At 43.3% G+C, this 16454-nt stretch overlaps 1 protein-coding gene across 1 annotated transcript; it reads right to left on the bottom strand.

The window, feature by feature from the left end:
• Window positions 1-8523: 8523 nt before the first annotated feature.
• LOC146975041 (olfactory receptor 4Q2-like) lies at window positions 8524-9483 on the bottom strand. Its single transcript, XM_085798789.1, has one exon. It carries the CDS (start codon window positions 9466-9468, stop codon window positions 8524-8526), a length of 945 nt encoding a protein of 314 aa, XP_085654915.1. The 5' UTR covers window positions 9469-9483.
• Between the last annotated feature and the right edge of the window lie 6971 nt (window positions 9484-16454).

Genomic DNA, 16454 nt, shown 5'->3' with positions numbered 1-16454 from the left:
TTTGATGAGTTTAATGAGGGAAACCAAGAAATTCCGTTAGCCTCCATAGCGTAGCTCTGAGCAGCCAGCTGCTGCGCTCCGCCGTACTGAAAATAGCTTACACCTACAATTAAAGGTAATGAACCTACTGCTATGACTATAGCGATTATGGCAATGGGCCAATTTGCCAAAATGTTGAACTATCCCTTTAAATCTTTATTGAACCTGATGCTGCTGTGTCTGACGTAGCTTTCGGCAAGGACGTCCTTTCGGTTATTTATTTATTTATTTATTTATTTAGTGATCATGGTGTTTGGTGCAGAATAATCAATCAATAAATAAATAAATAAATTACGTCCTTGTCGGAAGCTGCGTCAGACCAGGAGGGGGGGGGTTGTGGATTCTACAGGTGAAGACCACTTCCGCGTTCAAAAAGCTGCTCTGTTTAATCAATATTCTGAAGAAAGATCTGATTATTAGCCATAACGCTGTAACCATCCAAGGAAGACTGTGTAACAATATTATGTGCTTCTGCTGAGTCCAAAAGCCCTTTGTAATATCAACTTTATTTTAAGAAAACACGCTTTGTTTCCAATGTCATATCACGGAGAAGCACTACATTACCCATAATCCTCATATTTATCAGCGACGTGTCTGATTGGTTGAGCTTGCTGTTACCAGCAAATGAAAAAATAAAACAAATTGAGCTTATATTATTTTCTTAGTAACTAAAAGGTCTTAACATCTTTTTTGTTTCCAACATTGAATAAAAAAAGGGTGCTATATTGTTAAAATTCAACAATAAAGTGCATAAAAGTTGGCTTGACTTCTTTCTTTTTTTTCATAATTTTCACCAGCATCTTTCTGGTCCACATCACATCATATTTATTGTAATTTTCAATTCAATGAGTGACATTTTATTTTTTATCTGAAAAACATCATTATGAATTCAAGGGTCAGAGGTCACTGATTAGTGTTAAATTTAACCTTTTTGACCCTGTTTCCTTGAATAAATCACTAAGACTTTGATGCGGGAAGCTGAGATTTTGATTTGATTTTGTTCAGAGCACTAGGGACAAAGTTTCTGTAGAATTTCAGACCTGTCGGACGTCCAGAAGGGTCACAGCTGACTGTCCAGGCTCGTTTCTCGGCCTTCAAAGCCTAGATTTAGAAGCCTTTTGTCTAATAACGTCTACATCCTTGGGGTTATAAGGCTGAAAGTTTCATGCATTTGTCCGGGGCCTAAGGCCATCCACCATGTGCAATTTCAAACCCGTGCGACCTTCACAAGTGTCAAAGGTCACTGATTTGTGACCTTTTTGACCCCGTTTCCTTGAATAAAACACCAAGACTTTGATGCGGGAAGCTGAGATTTTGATAGGTTGTCCAGAATGTCTAGTAGATTGTGTGTGCAAAAGATTCAGAGATCTGTGACATTCAGAAGGGTCACAAATAGCCAAAAAGCAATGCTCCTTTCTCTGACCTCATATTAAAGGAGAAATGCAATTCTTTAATAGCTTCCAGATGCTTTGGCCTATCAGGCTGAATTTTTAGCTAAAGGAGCTGGTGTACGATCAGGAAGTAGGGGAGCTGTGCATAAAGCCAATTGGTAAGTGTCAAAGGTCACAGGGGTCAAACATCAAAGTGAATCCAGCCATTCCTGCTTTTTCTCAACAAAACATACACGCTTTAAGTTATCATCATGAAATATTAATAGGTTGTATATCAGAGAGTCCTCTATCAGAATATTTTGGTCCCGTTGCTCTAGGGGCCCCAGGGGGCCCCGGGGGGCCACTTGGCTTTCCCATGCTCCCACAGAGTTGGGTCTCGGGGTGATGGATAAGGGCCTCACCATGAGTCCACAGGCCAAGTTTCAAGTGATTTGGTCGGTTTCTATGGAAACGGCGGCCTCAAGGATACAGAGGAATGCGACTGTTTGAAGCCCCGCCTCTCGAAAAGTAATGGCTCAATCAGGACCAAACACACATCTACGCGTTCGTCTTGGGCCCCCGAACCATATATTACGAAATCAGAACTGTACGACTTTTGGAAATGTGTTTTGTCTATTTCGGCTTTTCAGACTCAGAGGGCCGGATTTACTAAGATCTCAGATAGCGGACGCTATATTGTTTGCGCCCGCTATAATATTGCGAGTTTGGTTAGTGCACGCAAAACAGGTGATCTACTAAGAGTAACCCGCTAAATGAAAACACGTGCAAACCGCAATATGTAAATGAGGGTTTTGCGCGTGTAATCGTTTCCGCCATGGAGAGAGTGGACAGAGAGCTGGATGGACGAAGGGACAGAATGACATTTGATCCGATGCATAATGACAGCATGTGTGTTCATCTCTCTCGCGCTCTGTTTAGATAAATAAACACAAATCGCTACAGGGCCCAACTCGTCATAGTGACTAACAGGCAGCAGCTGCAGCGACAATCACACACCTGTAATATGTGTGTGTGTGTGCCGCCCATGATCGAGTGGATTAATAGAGAGCTCAGGTGGGACACACGGATCTAAACGCTCTGACCACGGACCAGAGGGATCAAACACGGGTGAAGGCAGCGGTGACGTGTCTCAGTCCGGGACCGGGACTGAGAGTCGGAGCTGAGCAGCCAGGTGAGAGGAGAGGAGAGGAGAGGAGAGGAGCGCACTGCAGGACTGACGTGCCCCGTGCGTAACGGCGCGTAAAAGACTTTTAACACGGCTGAAAAACTATTACAGAATGACCCAGACGTGAGGAAATGCAGAGATGTAAGATCACGGGGCTCTGACAGGTATCAAATCAATAAACGCATACGTTTTGGCAAAGTTGTATCAGTTAGTACATGGTTTTCAGACGTGGTGAATAAAGACGCAAAAACAGCCACCGCAATCTCTTCCTGGTTTGGTAAATCACATTGCACGCGCTAAATAAATCTATTTGCATCTACTCCTCCCAGTATTTAGCACGTTCTGGCTGAAACGCCCATATTTACATATTCATCAAGGCAAACACGCTAAATGGATCACACGTGCTATTCTGCTCGTGTGAGGGACGCAATCCTCGGTGCGTCCGGTTAGTAGATCAGGTTCCACATGTGTTTGCGCGTGCAATCACGTTTGCACACGTTTTAATACACGCAAACCTTTAGTAAATCCGGCCCAGAGTCTGTCAGACTTAAAGCTTGAGAGACCCTCTTAGTCAGAAAAGCCGAAATAGACAAAACACATTTCCAAAAGTCGTACAGTTCTGATTTCGTAATATATGGTTCGGGGGCCCAAGACGAAGTCACATAAACCAGTACGGGTGTGTGGACACAATATTGTTGTCAGCGCGACAGCGCCTCATCACCGCTGGTGTTAAAAGGCTCCGTTCTTTCTGCAGTCAGGTTAAAGCGCACATCCGCTGTGTTGGTAAACAAATAATCCCTCTATATCAACGGAGGCAGCCGTGCTTGAGCAGCTTGGGTTGGAGGTGGTGTGAGTGCGGGCCAGCGGGGGACAGGGGGGGGGGATTCGGGCTTCAGCACGGTACGGAACAACTGGCCCGTGTGAGTGCGTCCTTATTTGTGGCCGCTGCAGCGCCACACGGGCTTTGCCTTTCAGCAATCAAGCGCTGTTTTCGTCTTTGTTAATAACAATAACAGCAACAGCTGTCGGCAGCTGAGATTGCTGTGCCGTCACCATAGAAACGCAAGACGCATTACGGCTCATTCGCAAAATACCTTTCAATGGAAACACCCGCAAATGGCAATTGCACTTTTTCGAAGTTTCAGAAATATCGCTTTTATTTTGCGAAAATCTGTAATGGAAACGCAGCTCTCTCACCTCATCTCATCTCATTATGATAGGACTTCAACCTCAGAGCTCTCTGTCCCAAATAACGTGCTACTTAAACATTTTCATTGTGCTGTGCTCTTAAAATAAATTAACAAATACTAGTGTAAAGTCCATAAGGAATTTTTAAATTTAGGTTCTCAGGAAAATCGCCGCTTATCAATTAATCGATCATCGATCGATAAGGTCTATCAACTATCGATTAATGAATTACTCGATAATTTGCATCCCTAGTTATTAGACAAAAGGCTTCTAAATCTAGGCTTTGAAGGCCGAGAAACGAGCCTGGACAGTCAGCTGTGACCCTTCTGGACGTCCGACAGGTCTGAAATTCTACAGAAACTTTGTCCCTAGTGCTCTGAACAAAATCAAATCAAAATCTCAGCTTCCCGCATCAAAGTCTTAGTGATTTATTCAAGGAAACAGGGTCAAAAAGGTTAAATTTAACACTAATCAGTGACCTCTGACCCTTGAATTCATAATAATGTTTTTCAGATAAAAAATAAAATGTCACTCATTGAATTAAAAATTACAATAAATATGATGTGATGTGGACCAGAAAGATGCTGGTGAAAATTATGAAAAAAAAGAAAAAAAGAAAGAAGTCAAGCCAACTTTTATGCACTTTATTGTTGAATTTTAACAATATAGCACCCTTTTTTTATTCAATGTTGAAAACAAAAAAGATGTTAAGACCTTTTAGTTACTAAGAAAATAATATAAGCTCAATTTGTTTTATTTTTTCATTTGCTGGTAACAGCAAGCTCAACCAATCAGACACGTCGCTGATAAATATGAGGATTATGGGTAATGTAGTGCTTCTCTGTGATATGACATTGGAAACAAAGCGTGTTTTCTTAAAATAAAGTTGATATTACAAAGGGCTTTTGGACTCAGCAGAAGCACATAATATTGTTACACAGTCTTCCTTGGATGGTTACAGCGTTATGGCTAATAATCAGATCTTTCTTCAGAATATTGATTAAACAGAGCAGCTTTTTGAACGCGGAAGTGGTCTTCACCTGTAGAATCCACAACCCCCCCCCTCCTGGTCTGACGCAGCTTCCGACAAGGACGTAATTTATTTATTTATTTATTGATTGATTATTCTGCACCAAACACCATGATCACTAAATAAATAAATAAATAAATAACCGAAAGGACGTCCTTGCCGAAAGCTACGTCAGACACAGCAGCATCAGGTTCAATAAAGATTTAAGGAAAAGTTAAAAAAAAAAAAAAAAAAAAAGTTATTCTCTGCTCACAGCGTCCGTCAGTGCCGCAGCCGGGTCGGCTGGATCACTTGCTCTGAGCGTCACATATCGCCGCGAAGGGAACTGCATTGGAATCAACTGAAAGCCGAGCGCGTCAAAACCTGACGAAAAACGGGCACCTAATGAGTCAGGCATGTGACGAGGAGGGACAGTGACCGTTCGTCAGGCTGTTGACGCACTGGGAGTGAGGGAGAAACGGTCCCGCCCCCCTTCGTCAAAATCCGACGATGAGGGATTTGCATTCAAGTCTATGAGTGGCCCTATTCGTCGAGAAACGACCTCGAGGGTACCCCCTCCACGTCAGTATATTGACGTAAGGGGCCTTGACCAAGCGTCAACCGTTTGGCGCAAAGGGGTGAGACTGTGTTGGCTGTGCATATGCACATCCTTTGTGCAAAACGGGGCCCCTATTGGATCGCGAGGCCCTACGCACTGTGCGTGTTCTGCGTGTAGGCAGGGGCGGCCCTGGATATATGATCATCATGATTTCAGTTTTTTGTTTTCTATCTAGGTTGAATTGATGGGATGTATCTAGAAAACCCTGCTTTGCGTCTTATCCAATCACATAGTCCTGTTTTCAGTGTGTAATAGCCATTTTACTATTGATTATTTCATTGATTTATAAGAAATCTAAATGTGTGTGGATTATGGGAGAACAGTTAATCAATATGACAATTATTTAGTTTATATGACCAGGTAAATTTACAGCACTAACGCCTGATGAGTAATAACCCATATTGTAATGATTATTATATGCTTCTATTTCAGATCAAATGGATGTTGGGATATTTTATGGCTGCAGAAGGCCTACAAGCACTGTTGTACTGCCTGCAGATCCTTCTCTGTCTGAGGTTGAGGATCTCAGTGATGAAGACACTGAAGATGACCCTAATTATATTCCACCCTATGAAGACTCAATAGCACCGCCAAAGGAGAAACAGAAACAAGCTTGTTGAAGTTTCTTCATACCTGCAACAAAATCCCACCCCTCCCGGAAAATCAAAAGTGAATAAAAGAGGATATACTACCATTTACTAACCTGTACTCAATCCAACAGACAGGGACATCAATAAATAAACCACTGCTGAAATTGAGGACTTTTTGTCTGTTTTATTGTACATGGGCGTTTTTCAGTTTCCATCTGTTAAAGATTACTGGGCATGTGAGTTACGCTTCCCACCAGTGGCTGATACAATGTCAGTGAAGCGCTTCAATGTGCTCAGAAGATATGTACTACCATACCAGTCGATGACGAACAATGTTAAATAAAATTAAGTGGGGTTGTTGGACGACGACCAAAATAAAAAAAATTATAAAACCATCAAAGCATATTTTATATTTCTTGCTCTTTTTGCAACAACTGTCAATTAGGATCATGTAGTAAGAGCATATAGTCACTACTTTCCATTGTGGAGACTACATCACTAGTAATACTCTACTCTTTCCTATTGTGTCTGTAAGGCTAGGGCTATCATTTATTATTTTCTTCTAGTTGAGCCACCAGTTTTGATCTTGTCTCTTGTCCTTGTTTGATAGAAAAGAGGCCCAGGGCAGGTTAAGTTTAATATTCACGTATACCTTTCAGATGTCACACTTCCAATTGATAACATAAGATCAATCCATTGTTGTCCAACCTATCTATGCAGGGTTCCTGAGGAGCTGGAGCCAATCCCAGCTGACATGGAGTAAGTAGGTTTCACCCTGGACAGGTCATCAGTCTGTCACAGGTCCACATGTTGAGACGAACAACACACAGTCACATTCACACCTACCCACCTAGGCAATCTAGAGTCTCCAATTAACACAGTGGGCCTTAGTTTGGTGGCGCAGCGCAGGTGGCGCAAGGTAGCGCAGCCGGTCTAATGCAAGTTTCGACCAGCGCAGCCTAGGGCAAGGTCAGATTGGCAGATTGGTAGATCGCGCTGCGCTGAGATAGGCGTGGCCGCGCAGCAGGGGGAGGTGTCACAGATTCAGCTTGGCGCAGTGAAAGTTTCGTGCGAAAATGTCCCGCCGAGGGTGCGCTGAAAGCTCGCCACCTCCAACCTGGTCTACTCTCAGCGCAGGGCGAAGCGCAGCAGGTGCAGTGGAAGTTTGGCTGACTGACGTGCAGTGCACACACGTCACCAAGACCTCACAGGAAGGTTTCCACAGTTCCAGGCACATTTCAATGCAATAAATATCCACAATAACCACTATTTAATGCAACTAATGGAATCAACACGTGGGTTTATATCTTTTTTTTTTTTTTTTTTTTAAATATATATTTTTTTTGGCGTTTTTGCCTTTATTTGATAGCACACAGTATAGATAGACAGGAAAGGAGGAGGCAGAGGGAGGGGGAATGACATGCAGGAAAGCCCCGCCCGATGCGGGACCCGAACCGGGGACGCCCGCGCCGAAGACTGCAGCCTCCACATGGGGCCTTAACCACTGCACCACACACCACCCCACGTGGGTTTATATCTATAATCCACCTTCCCACTTCTCCTCCTGTCTCCCTCCCGCCCTGTCTCCTCCCCCTTTGCCGTTTGCGCCGGTAGGAGGGACGAGGGGAGGGCTTGCGCTGGCCTGAGTCGGACTGCGCTGCCCACCAAACTTGTGAAATGGACCTGGACACGCCTCGTTGGCGTGGCGAAGCTGCGCTGCACTTAGACTTCGCTCGGTCTAGGAAACTAGGGCCCAATGTGTCTTTGAACTGTGGGTGGAAGCTGGAGAACCGACACAGAGTCAGGAAGAACATCAACAGCAAACTTAATCAAGGAAGGTCCTGGGCCTGAGAGGCAAACCCAGAACTGTCTTGCAGAGAGGCAAGATGAATTACCACCATACCACTGTGCCGACCCATTGTTTTCAGCTGCATTGAAATGGAACAGTGAATGCAGATCACAAATATAAATGGTATCATGTACACTGCCTGTATGACCTGAGATTTCTGTTTTCATGAATGTCATTTGAATGTGAATAGAATCCTTTGCAGTCACATATTTCGCTCTAAAATAGTATTTAGGCTTCAGATTTACAAAGTTCAATATAAAACTTAAAGCTACGACAGTATTTGGATGGTTTGACTGTGGACTGTGGATTCATTCAATAAATTCACTGTTCACAGTCTTTATATGACTTAATTGAATGGGGTCATGCCTATGTTCCCACAGCCCTATGTTCCCTCAGCCCTATGTTCCCTCATTTCTAACTTTTGTTGTCACTGAAAATTAGGCCCTATGTTCCCTCAGCCCTTTGGTCCCACCATTGGTTGGGTTTAGGCAATGAAGAAAGGAGTTGGTTAAGTTTAGTAAAAAGACCAGGTAGAGGCTAGACAGGCCAGATAGGTAGAGTCCAGATAGGTAGAGAGAGTCCAGAGGGAACATAGGGCTGAGGGAACATAGGGCTGTGGGAACATAGGCACGCTCCCAGTTGAATGATTTACCAATAGGCAAACATTTATCTGTCACTTGATGGCAAACAGGCGTTTAGACAGACACATTTCAGATAAGAATTTCCGTATCTCTTTTGACTGCAAGCCGTAGATTATGGGGTTGAGACTTCCGGGTACAATAACAAATAGAATGGAAGAAAATTTTCTGTAGTTTGAGTACTGAGGGAAACGATGTAAAGTTATGATAGTACATCCACTAAACGCCATGATCAGATAAACAACCAAATGAGTGCTGCAGGTCTTTAAGGCTTTACTGTTCAGAGACTTGTTCTTACTAGTTAGACAGACCACAGTTATCTTAGTATAAGTGAGAACCATGCTGCCTATAGACCCTGTAAACAGGACCACAGTGAAAGTGAGGCCATAGACATTATTAATGAACACACTCTCACAGGAGAGTTTGAACAGAGAGGCATTGTCACAGTAAGGATTCCTAATCATAGTCCTGCATCGGTTCAGTCTTATGGTCAGACCCAGCAGAATCCCCACCAGAACAAAGGCCACTCCCCAGGCAGAAACCGTCAACTTGATCACCATCTTGTTGGTCATTATGGAGGCATAACGCAGGGGATTACAGATGGCCACATATCTGTCAAAAGCCATAATCATGAGCACAGTGTGAGCGGTGGTACCAATTAAATGTGAGGTAAAAGCCTGGACCACACACTCATAGTAAGTGATGAGACGTTCAGAAGGAAGACGCAGCATGTCTGCAAGCACACGAGGCAGAATACGAGTGCTGCCAATTATGTCACTGACAGACAGGTTGCAAAAAAGCAGATACATGGGCTGGTGAAGGTTCTTGTCAATGAAAATTACAACTAACATGCACACATTTGCAACCATTATAAACAAGTAGGAGAAAAGGAGGAAGAAAAAGGCTGTGTGGACGGACTCCTCTAAGACAACCAACCCCTCCAGCTGGAGATTGGGGCTATTGAAGGTGTAGTTTTCCATAAAACTGAAAGAACAGAACAATGAAATTCAACATTATTGATGATCCCTTACACAGGTGTTAACTTTTGAAGTAATAAAGTAACTTAATGAAAACAGTTGCCTGTAAACCACTCTCCCTCAGTGTTTTCTTCACTTGCCTCACCTTCAGAAAATATCCACCTGCATCTGCCATGGTGTCCTCTGTAGGAAGCTTTTATAGACATGATTCTATCGTGTTGGGAATCAGTTGTCATTTCTTAACTCTTTCGCGACCATTGACGAGTTAACTCGTCACAGCCTGCCGAACGTTCACGACCACTGACGAGTAAACTCGTCAAAACCGTTTTTTTTTTACAGATTACGATAAAAGACACTCTGAGGTACCCTGTGTGTGAATATGGTAGTCCTCTGATATGTAAAACTGTTTTAAACTAAAATCAAAACATAATGTTTTTTATAAACTGTGTAATCTTGGTTTAGTTTGAGTAATCGGTCTCCTTGAACGCTGCTCTGGGGACAGCCTGCAGCGCTGTGCGGCTGTCGGCTACAGTGTTGCGACTTTCTCGCTGAATCTGGCGACTTTCCAAACCCTCTTTTGACAAAAGCGACCGACGACAAATCTGGCGAGTTTTTCCGGTGCGGTTACAAACGTTTCTGGTTTGGAGATCTGAAAGCCCGTTATCACTGCTGTTTTCACGGTGCAGCGGAGCGGGCGCTGAGCAGCGGGGGCTGTGACCGGCCGCCCCCGCCCCAGAGCACTCATCGCCGGCCAGTCACACAGGAGTGTCACGGAGCTGCTGCGCTGCGGCCAGAGACCCACACCGCTGCACCGCTGCACTCCAAGCTGCCACACCCCCCAGATTTGCCTACAAATATATTTATTTAGCCGTAGAAATGATTTGGGAGACATGCCACACTGCAGAGTACTGGTAAAATGAGCCGATTGCCACTTGACACAAAAGTGCGTTTTTCTCTGAAACTAGAGCGGGAGCTCCGTTTTTGGAGAAACCCAGCTCTCTTCTCCTCCTTCATACTCATGAACGAAACGGCGGAAAAACTCGCCGTTTTTTCGAGAAGCACATTGTAAAGTCACTCTTCAACCACGTGAAGACCGTTTGTTTCTAGGTGATGTACAGAGTTCGGCTCGACGTGAGATAAAAGGTAAACAAATAGCCAAAAACATGTGGTCCTGAGCGGATGTGCTGAGGAATTAGTGTGGTCGCGAAAGAGTTAAGACAAATATGTGATGCAATATGAAATCATCATGATGTTCCACTTGAAATGTCTGCAGTGTTTTCTTTGCTTTCCCAACTCTTTTGCCATCATTGACTGTCAGATGAGACAGACAGGTGGGATGGTTGGGCTTCGTGAGTTTTCGACTTCCGGTTGAGCCTCGGAGAGATGTAGACGTGCGTCTCTGAGCTCCCCCATATTAACCTTTATTTATGTCAAGGAGCCCAACCCACACATATGTATGACAGTTGAGTGTCGTATAAGCAGAGTGTAGATCGAAAGACGGTGAAAACGAGTGTTTTTATTCAATTTTGTTACGACTTTTCGACGAAACAAGATGCCGGATCTGAGGAGCGGTGCTAAGGCCCCAGAGCATGCAGAGGGCACGGAGCCGGGTCAATCAGCTATACTCGACGCTATTACGTCTTTGAAGGCCGAACTGCTGGCAAAAATAGACGAGAAAGCGGAGACCCAGAACGCCGAGATATGCAAGCAGATAAGCATCGTTAAAGACGAAATGAAAACGGCCATTGAGCGTGCTAACGCTAGGGCTAACGCTCTGGAGCAGCGCACCGCTAGCTTGGAAGCTGCGGCCAACAGTCACTCTGACACCATTACTGAACTGGAGCAACAGGTGTCCCAGCTGAGGAAAGAAGTGGTGAGCCTCACGGCAAAAACCGAGGACTTAGAGGCAAGATCACGGAGATGCAATTTACGCATTTTCGGCATCAAAGAAAGACGTGAAGAGGGCACCCGCCCAACTACGTTTGTCGCTGGAATACTACAGAAAGCACTGAAGCTGGATAAACCGCCCGTCTTAGACAGAGCACATCGCACCCTCCAACAAGCTCCAGATGAAGGGCAGCAACCAAGAGCCTTCGTTATCAAGTGTCACTATTACCAGGAAAAAGAAGCGATCCTGCGTAAAGCACTTGCGGCACAAAATCTCATCTCCGAACACGGCGACAGGATTCGGATTTTCCCTGATTACACACAGTCAGTGGCACGGCAGCGGGCTGCATTCAAGCAGGTGAGACAACTTCTGCAACGTTGTGAGGGCGTAAAATACGGGATGTGGTACCCAGCCAAGCTGAGGATTACAACGCGGGATGGAATACAGAGAAGCTTCACGGATCCAGTCAAAGCTGAAGAGTTTGTAAAAGAACTCTCATAAATCACTGACACTTGGCGATCTGAGGTAAAACGCAGGTATGGCTGACAGGAAAGACATTGAAAGTATTTAGGAAACATTGTTGTAGTTTTCGATTCCTCTTCTGCCATCAAACTATTCAATAAGATAATTTCCTTACAGTTTTGTTCTAACTAGACAGTAAGTGAAGGTCTGGTTGTTAAGTAATGCCTACCTTATTTGAGAAGTTGTGGATGGTAATGCACAAACAGTGACATGTTTTATTTCTTCACATATAAGCCCCTGATGCTGATAGTAGAGACATTTAACTTTTTCAGTAAACAGGGTCGCTGTTAGTTTTTTTTTGTTGTCGTTGTTTGTTTGTTTAAATTCCACTTAATTGACCCCATCTGGTATATTGTCATACAGCAAAGTTAGCTTTACCCCTTGTGAATGTCAAGGCTGATAACAGTGACACTGAATTGGTTCATAAATACTGTTGCTGATATTGTTTTCTTGATTAATGATTGTTTGGGATCACCAGGGATGGATAATATTCTTTACAATATTGTTTTACGGAGTAATATGACATGGGGTCAACCTGCTAATAAGTGGCTAGTTTGTGAGCTTTGATACTGTAATATCTACGCACATTTTTATTTTATCTCAGTTGCACAGACTCAGGCACATTCATACATCATCGACTTCACTGACATATGGGCACGCACATACACACACACACACACACACACACACACATATATTCATTGATACGAAGACAGACACTAATGCGCACACACTAATGCGCACACACTGAACAGGTCTCCTTGACTTGAAATGTTACAGCTGTTAAGCTAAATTGTTGGTACATAAGGTTCTTATGGGGCCTCAGCCCCGATAGGTAAGATGTTGAACAGGTTTCTTCATAATGGCTTAGGAGGGAGGGAGGGTGCAGCCTCTCAGTTGGGGAGAGGCCAGCATTTGGGGTTACGTGTTACATTAGGGGTTCTTTATGTGTTTTGTGTTATTGTGTTATTGTTTTTTTCTCTCGCTGTGCTCTTTGTCTTTCTCTCTTTCTCCCACCCCCCCCTTCTCCCCAGGGTTAGAGATGTGGATCTATTGTCGAGTGAATCTTTCCAGACATCAGTCAGTCCCCTTTTCCCATGGCCTCCCTAGATGGGTTGAGTAGAACATCAACAAAATTTGTAAGCTGGAATGTGAGGGGACTCAATCACCCCGTAAAGCGAAGCAAAGTATTTTCCCACCTGATGAAACTTAAGGCAGAGGTAATATTCCTACAGGAAACACATCTACGCACGTCAGATATTCCCAGATTACAAAGAGGTTGTATATCACAAGTCTTTCATTCCAAATTTAACTCCAAGTGTCGAGGAACAGCTATCTTGATAGGGAAAAATGTGCAGTTTGTATCTTCAAAAGTAGTGGCTGATATAAATGGGCGCTTTGTTATTGTTCAGGGCAGGTTGTATAATTTTCCAGTGGTTTTAGTCAATATCTATGCCCCTAATTGGGACAGCCCTGATTTCTATAAGCAACTATTTAGCTGCATCCCAGAGTCAGGCACACACCACTTGATATTAGGAGGAGATTTCAATACTGTCCTGCAACCCTCTCTTGACCGCTCTAAAATCCCAGCAGCCCCTCTCTCCAAATCTGCTCATAGTATTAAGACGTTTTGCCAGTCCAGTGGTGTGGTAGATCTTTGGAGATTTAAAAATCCAACACTGAAGGAGTTTTCCTTTTTTTCTACTGCACATCAGACGTATTCAAGGATTGATTTTTTCCTTATAGACAAAAAAATGCTTCCACTTGTTAAGTTGTGTAGATATGATAGTATAGTCATCTCTGACCACTCACCAGTCATCATGGAGCTTTGGCTCCAGAACAATGTAGCCACAAGGCGCAACTGGCGTCTCAATCCTACTCTTTTAGCAGAAAAGGACTTTGTGGACTTCATTTCGGCTCAGATTGACTTTTTCCTTGAAACTAACCAGCTGCCAGATACCAATATATTTACCTTATGGGAAACACTAAAAGTATACTTGAGGGGTCACATAATAGAATACACATCTCGACTGAACAAAAGCAGGTCGAAACGCTTCACAGAATTAACCACGCTTATTCATGACGTTGATCAGCAACTCTCTGACTCTCCATCGACAGACCTCCGCAAGAAAAGGATTGCATTGCAGACAGAGTTCGATCTTCTTGCCTCTAAACAGGCTGAAGAGAAATTTTTAAAATCAAGACAGAGCCACTACGAACATGGAGAACGTGCGAGTAGACTGCTTTCTCATCAGTTACGGCAATTCTCGGCTGTCAATTATATTACAGAAATACAAGCCACTGATGGCACCATCAAATCAGACCCGAAAGATATTAATGATCAGTTTAAAAATTTTTACTCCTCCCTATATAAGTCGGATAGTTGTCATGCAAACAATTTTGTAGAAAATCTGAACTTGCCCACCCTAAGTGACGAAGATAAATCCAGCCTAGAAGAGCCAATATCTGATGTTGAAATTGGCCAAGCAATTAAATTAATGAAAAATAGAAAAGCACCAGGCCCAGATGGTTACCCCATTGAATTTTATAAGACTTTTGCCAGTAAATTGACATCACTCCTACGCTCTGTTTACACAGAATCGCTTAAACAAAAAAAGCTTCCTACATCTATGACCAAGGCTTCAATTTCTGTTCTACCAAAAAAAGATAAAGACCCAACCAAGTGCGAATCATACCGACCAATCAGCCTACTTACATGTGATTACAAAATACTTACAAAAATCCTTGCCCTACGATTAGAATCCGTTTTACCAACTATTGTGCACCCTGACCAAACGGGTTTCATAAAGGGCAGGCAGTTATATCATAACCTGCGCCGCCTCTTTAATATATTATACTCTGAACACTCGACCCAACTTCCAGAGATAGTAATTTCGTTGGACGCGCACAAAGCTTTTGACCGAATCGAATATGGACACCTTTTTAAATCATTAAACAAATTTGGATTTGGCCCGACTTTTACTTCTTGGATTCAAACACTGTACTCTATGCCACAGGCATCAGTTAGGACCAATAATATCGATTCTGAGTATTTCATCCTCCATAGGGGAACGAGGCAAGGCTGTCCGCTGTCCCCTCTTCTATTTAATCTTGCCATTGAGCCATTGGCTATAGCTTTGCGACAAAACAATGAAATATTGGGAATTAACAGGGGGGGGCAAGTCCATAAAGTCTCGTTATATGCGGACGACCTTTTGCTATTTATATCAGACCCTGAAAATTCTATTCCAAAGTGCCTGGACAAAATCTCACAATTTAGTTTGGCCTCAGGTTACAAAATCAATTTAACAAAGAGTGTATTATTCCCCATTAATAGTAAAGCATTGACAATGTCCTTTGATTCATGCGAATTTAGAGTCACAACTGGCCCCCTAACATATTTAGGAGTCAAGGTAACACGCCATTATAAAGACCTTCTTAAACTTAACTTTAGACCACTTATAGATCAAGCTAGGAAGGATACCAATCGCTGGTCAACGCTTCCATTATCTCTGGCTGGTCGCATTAACTCAGTTAAGATGGTTATTCTACCAAAATTTCTATACTTATTCCAGACAGTCCCCATTTTCTTGCCGAAATCATATTTTAAAGAATTAGATAAATATATTAGCACATTCATTTGGAATAAGACTATACCACGTGTACGTAAATCTGTACTGGAGAAACGCAAAACAAATGGTGGTCTAGCGCTGCCAAACTTTTTATATTATTATTGGGCAGCCAATATTCATAAAGTGACTGTCTGGTACAATACTTTTGTGAAAGGGGAAGGTCCAAACTGGTCTCTCATGGAACAACAAGCATGTTTACCAGTCTCCCTAGCATCTATGTTGTGTGGTCCATTACCATTAGCAGTGGGGGCTCATACAAACAACCCAATTGTGAGAGGCACTCTACGTATATGGACCCAATTTCGTAAACACTTTGGCCTTACGCAAGCTTTGGTGTCAATGCCTTTTATCGCCAATCCCCTTTTTAGACCCTCTTTGTTAGATGCAGCTTTTCAGACATGGTTTGGGAAGGGACTTCATTGTGTAGGGGACCTGTTCATTAATGGACTGTTTGGTTCTTTTGACCAGTTTGTTAAAGAGTACAACCTACCTAAGTCCCATTTCTTCAGGTACCTTCAAATACGCAATTTCACTCGTACATATTTTTCATCATTCCCGCACAAACCTCCAGCCTGCCCACTTGATGAATGTCTGAAGCTTAAGCCCCACATACCAGGCTGTGTGTCTCAGTTGTACAGTATTTTACAAGACATGGAAGGTAACTCTCTTCACCATTTGAAAGAGCGGTGGGGTGAAGACTTGAGCATGGAGCTTTCTGAGGAAACCTGGCAAAGAGCTATCAAAAGAGTACATACATCCTCAATTTGTGTTAGGCACGGATTGGTTCAATTTAAAATACTCAACCGCCTACACCTCTGTAGAGTCAGACTGGCCCAGATATACCCCGGCTCAGATCCAAACTGCATTAGATGCCATCAGGCCGGGGTCCGCCCGCTATTCAGACATCCCGCTATTCCGACATGTCACTATTTAGACATCCCGCTATT

Source organism: Trachurus japonicus, chromosome 14, assembly GCF_045865225.1.
Source record: "Trachurus japonicus isolate A0001 chromosome 14, Traja_1.0".
Lineage (NCBI taxonomy): Eukaryota > Metazoa > Chordata > Actinopteri > Carangiformes > Carangidae > Trachurus > Trachurus japonicus.
Note: the sequence above shows the minus strand (reverse complement) of the source record. Positions and strands in the feature narration are given on the sequence as shown.

What these genes read in the sequence shown, in the direction of transcription:
- LOC146975041 (XM_085798789.1), bottom strand. Translation starts at nt 9,468, where the DNA reads ATGGAAAACTACACCTTCAATAGCCCCAATCTCCAGCTGGAGGGGTTG.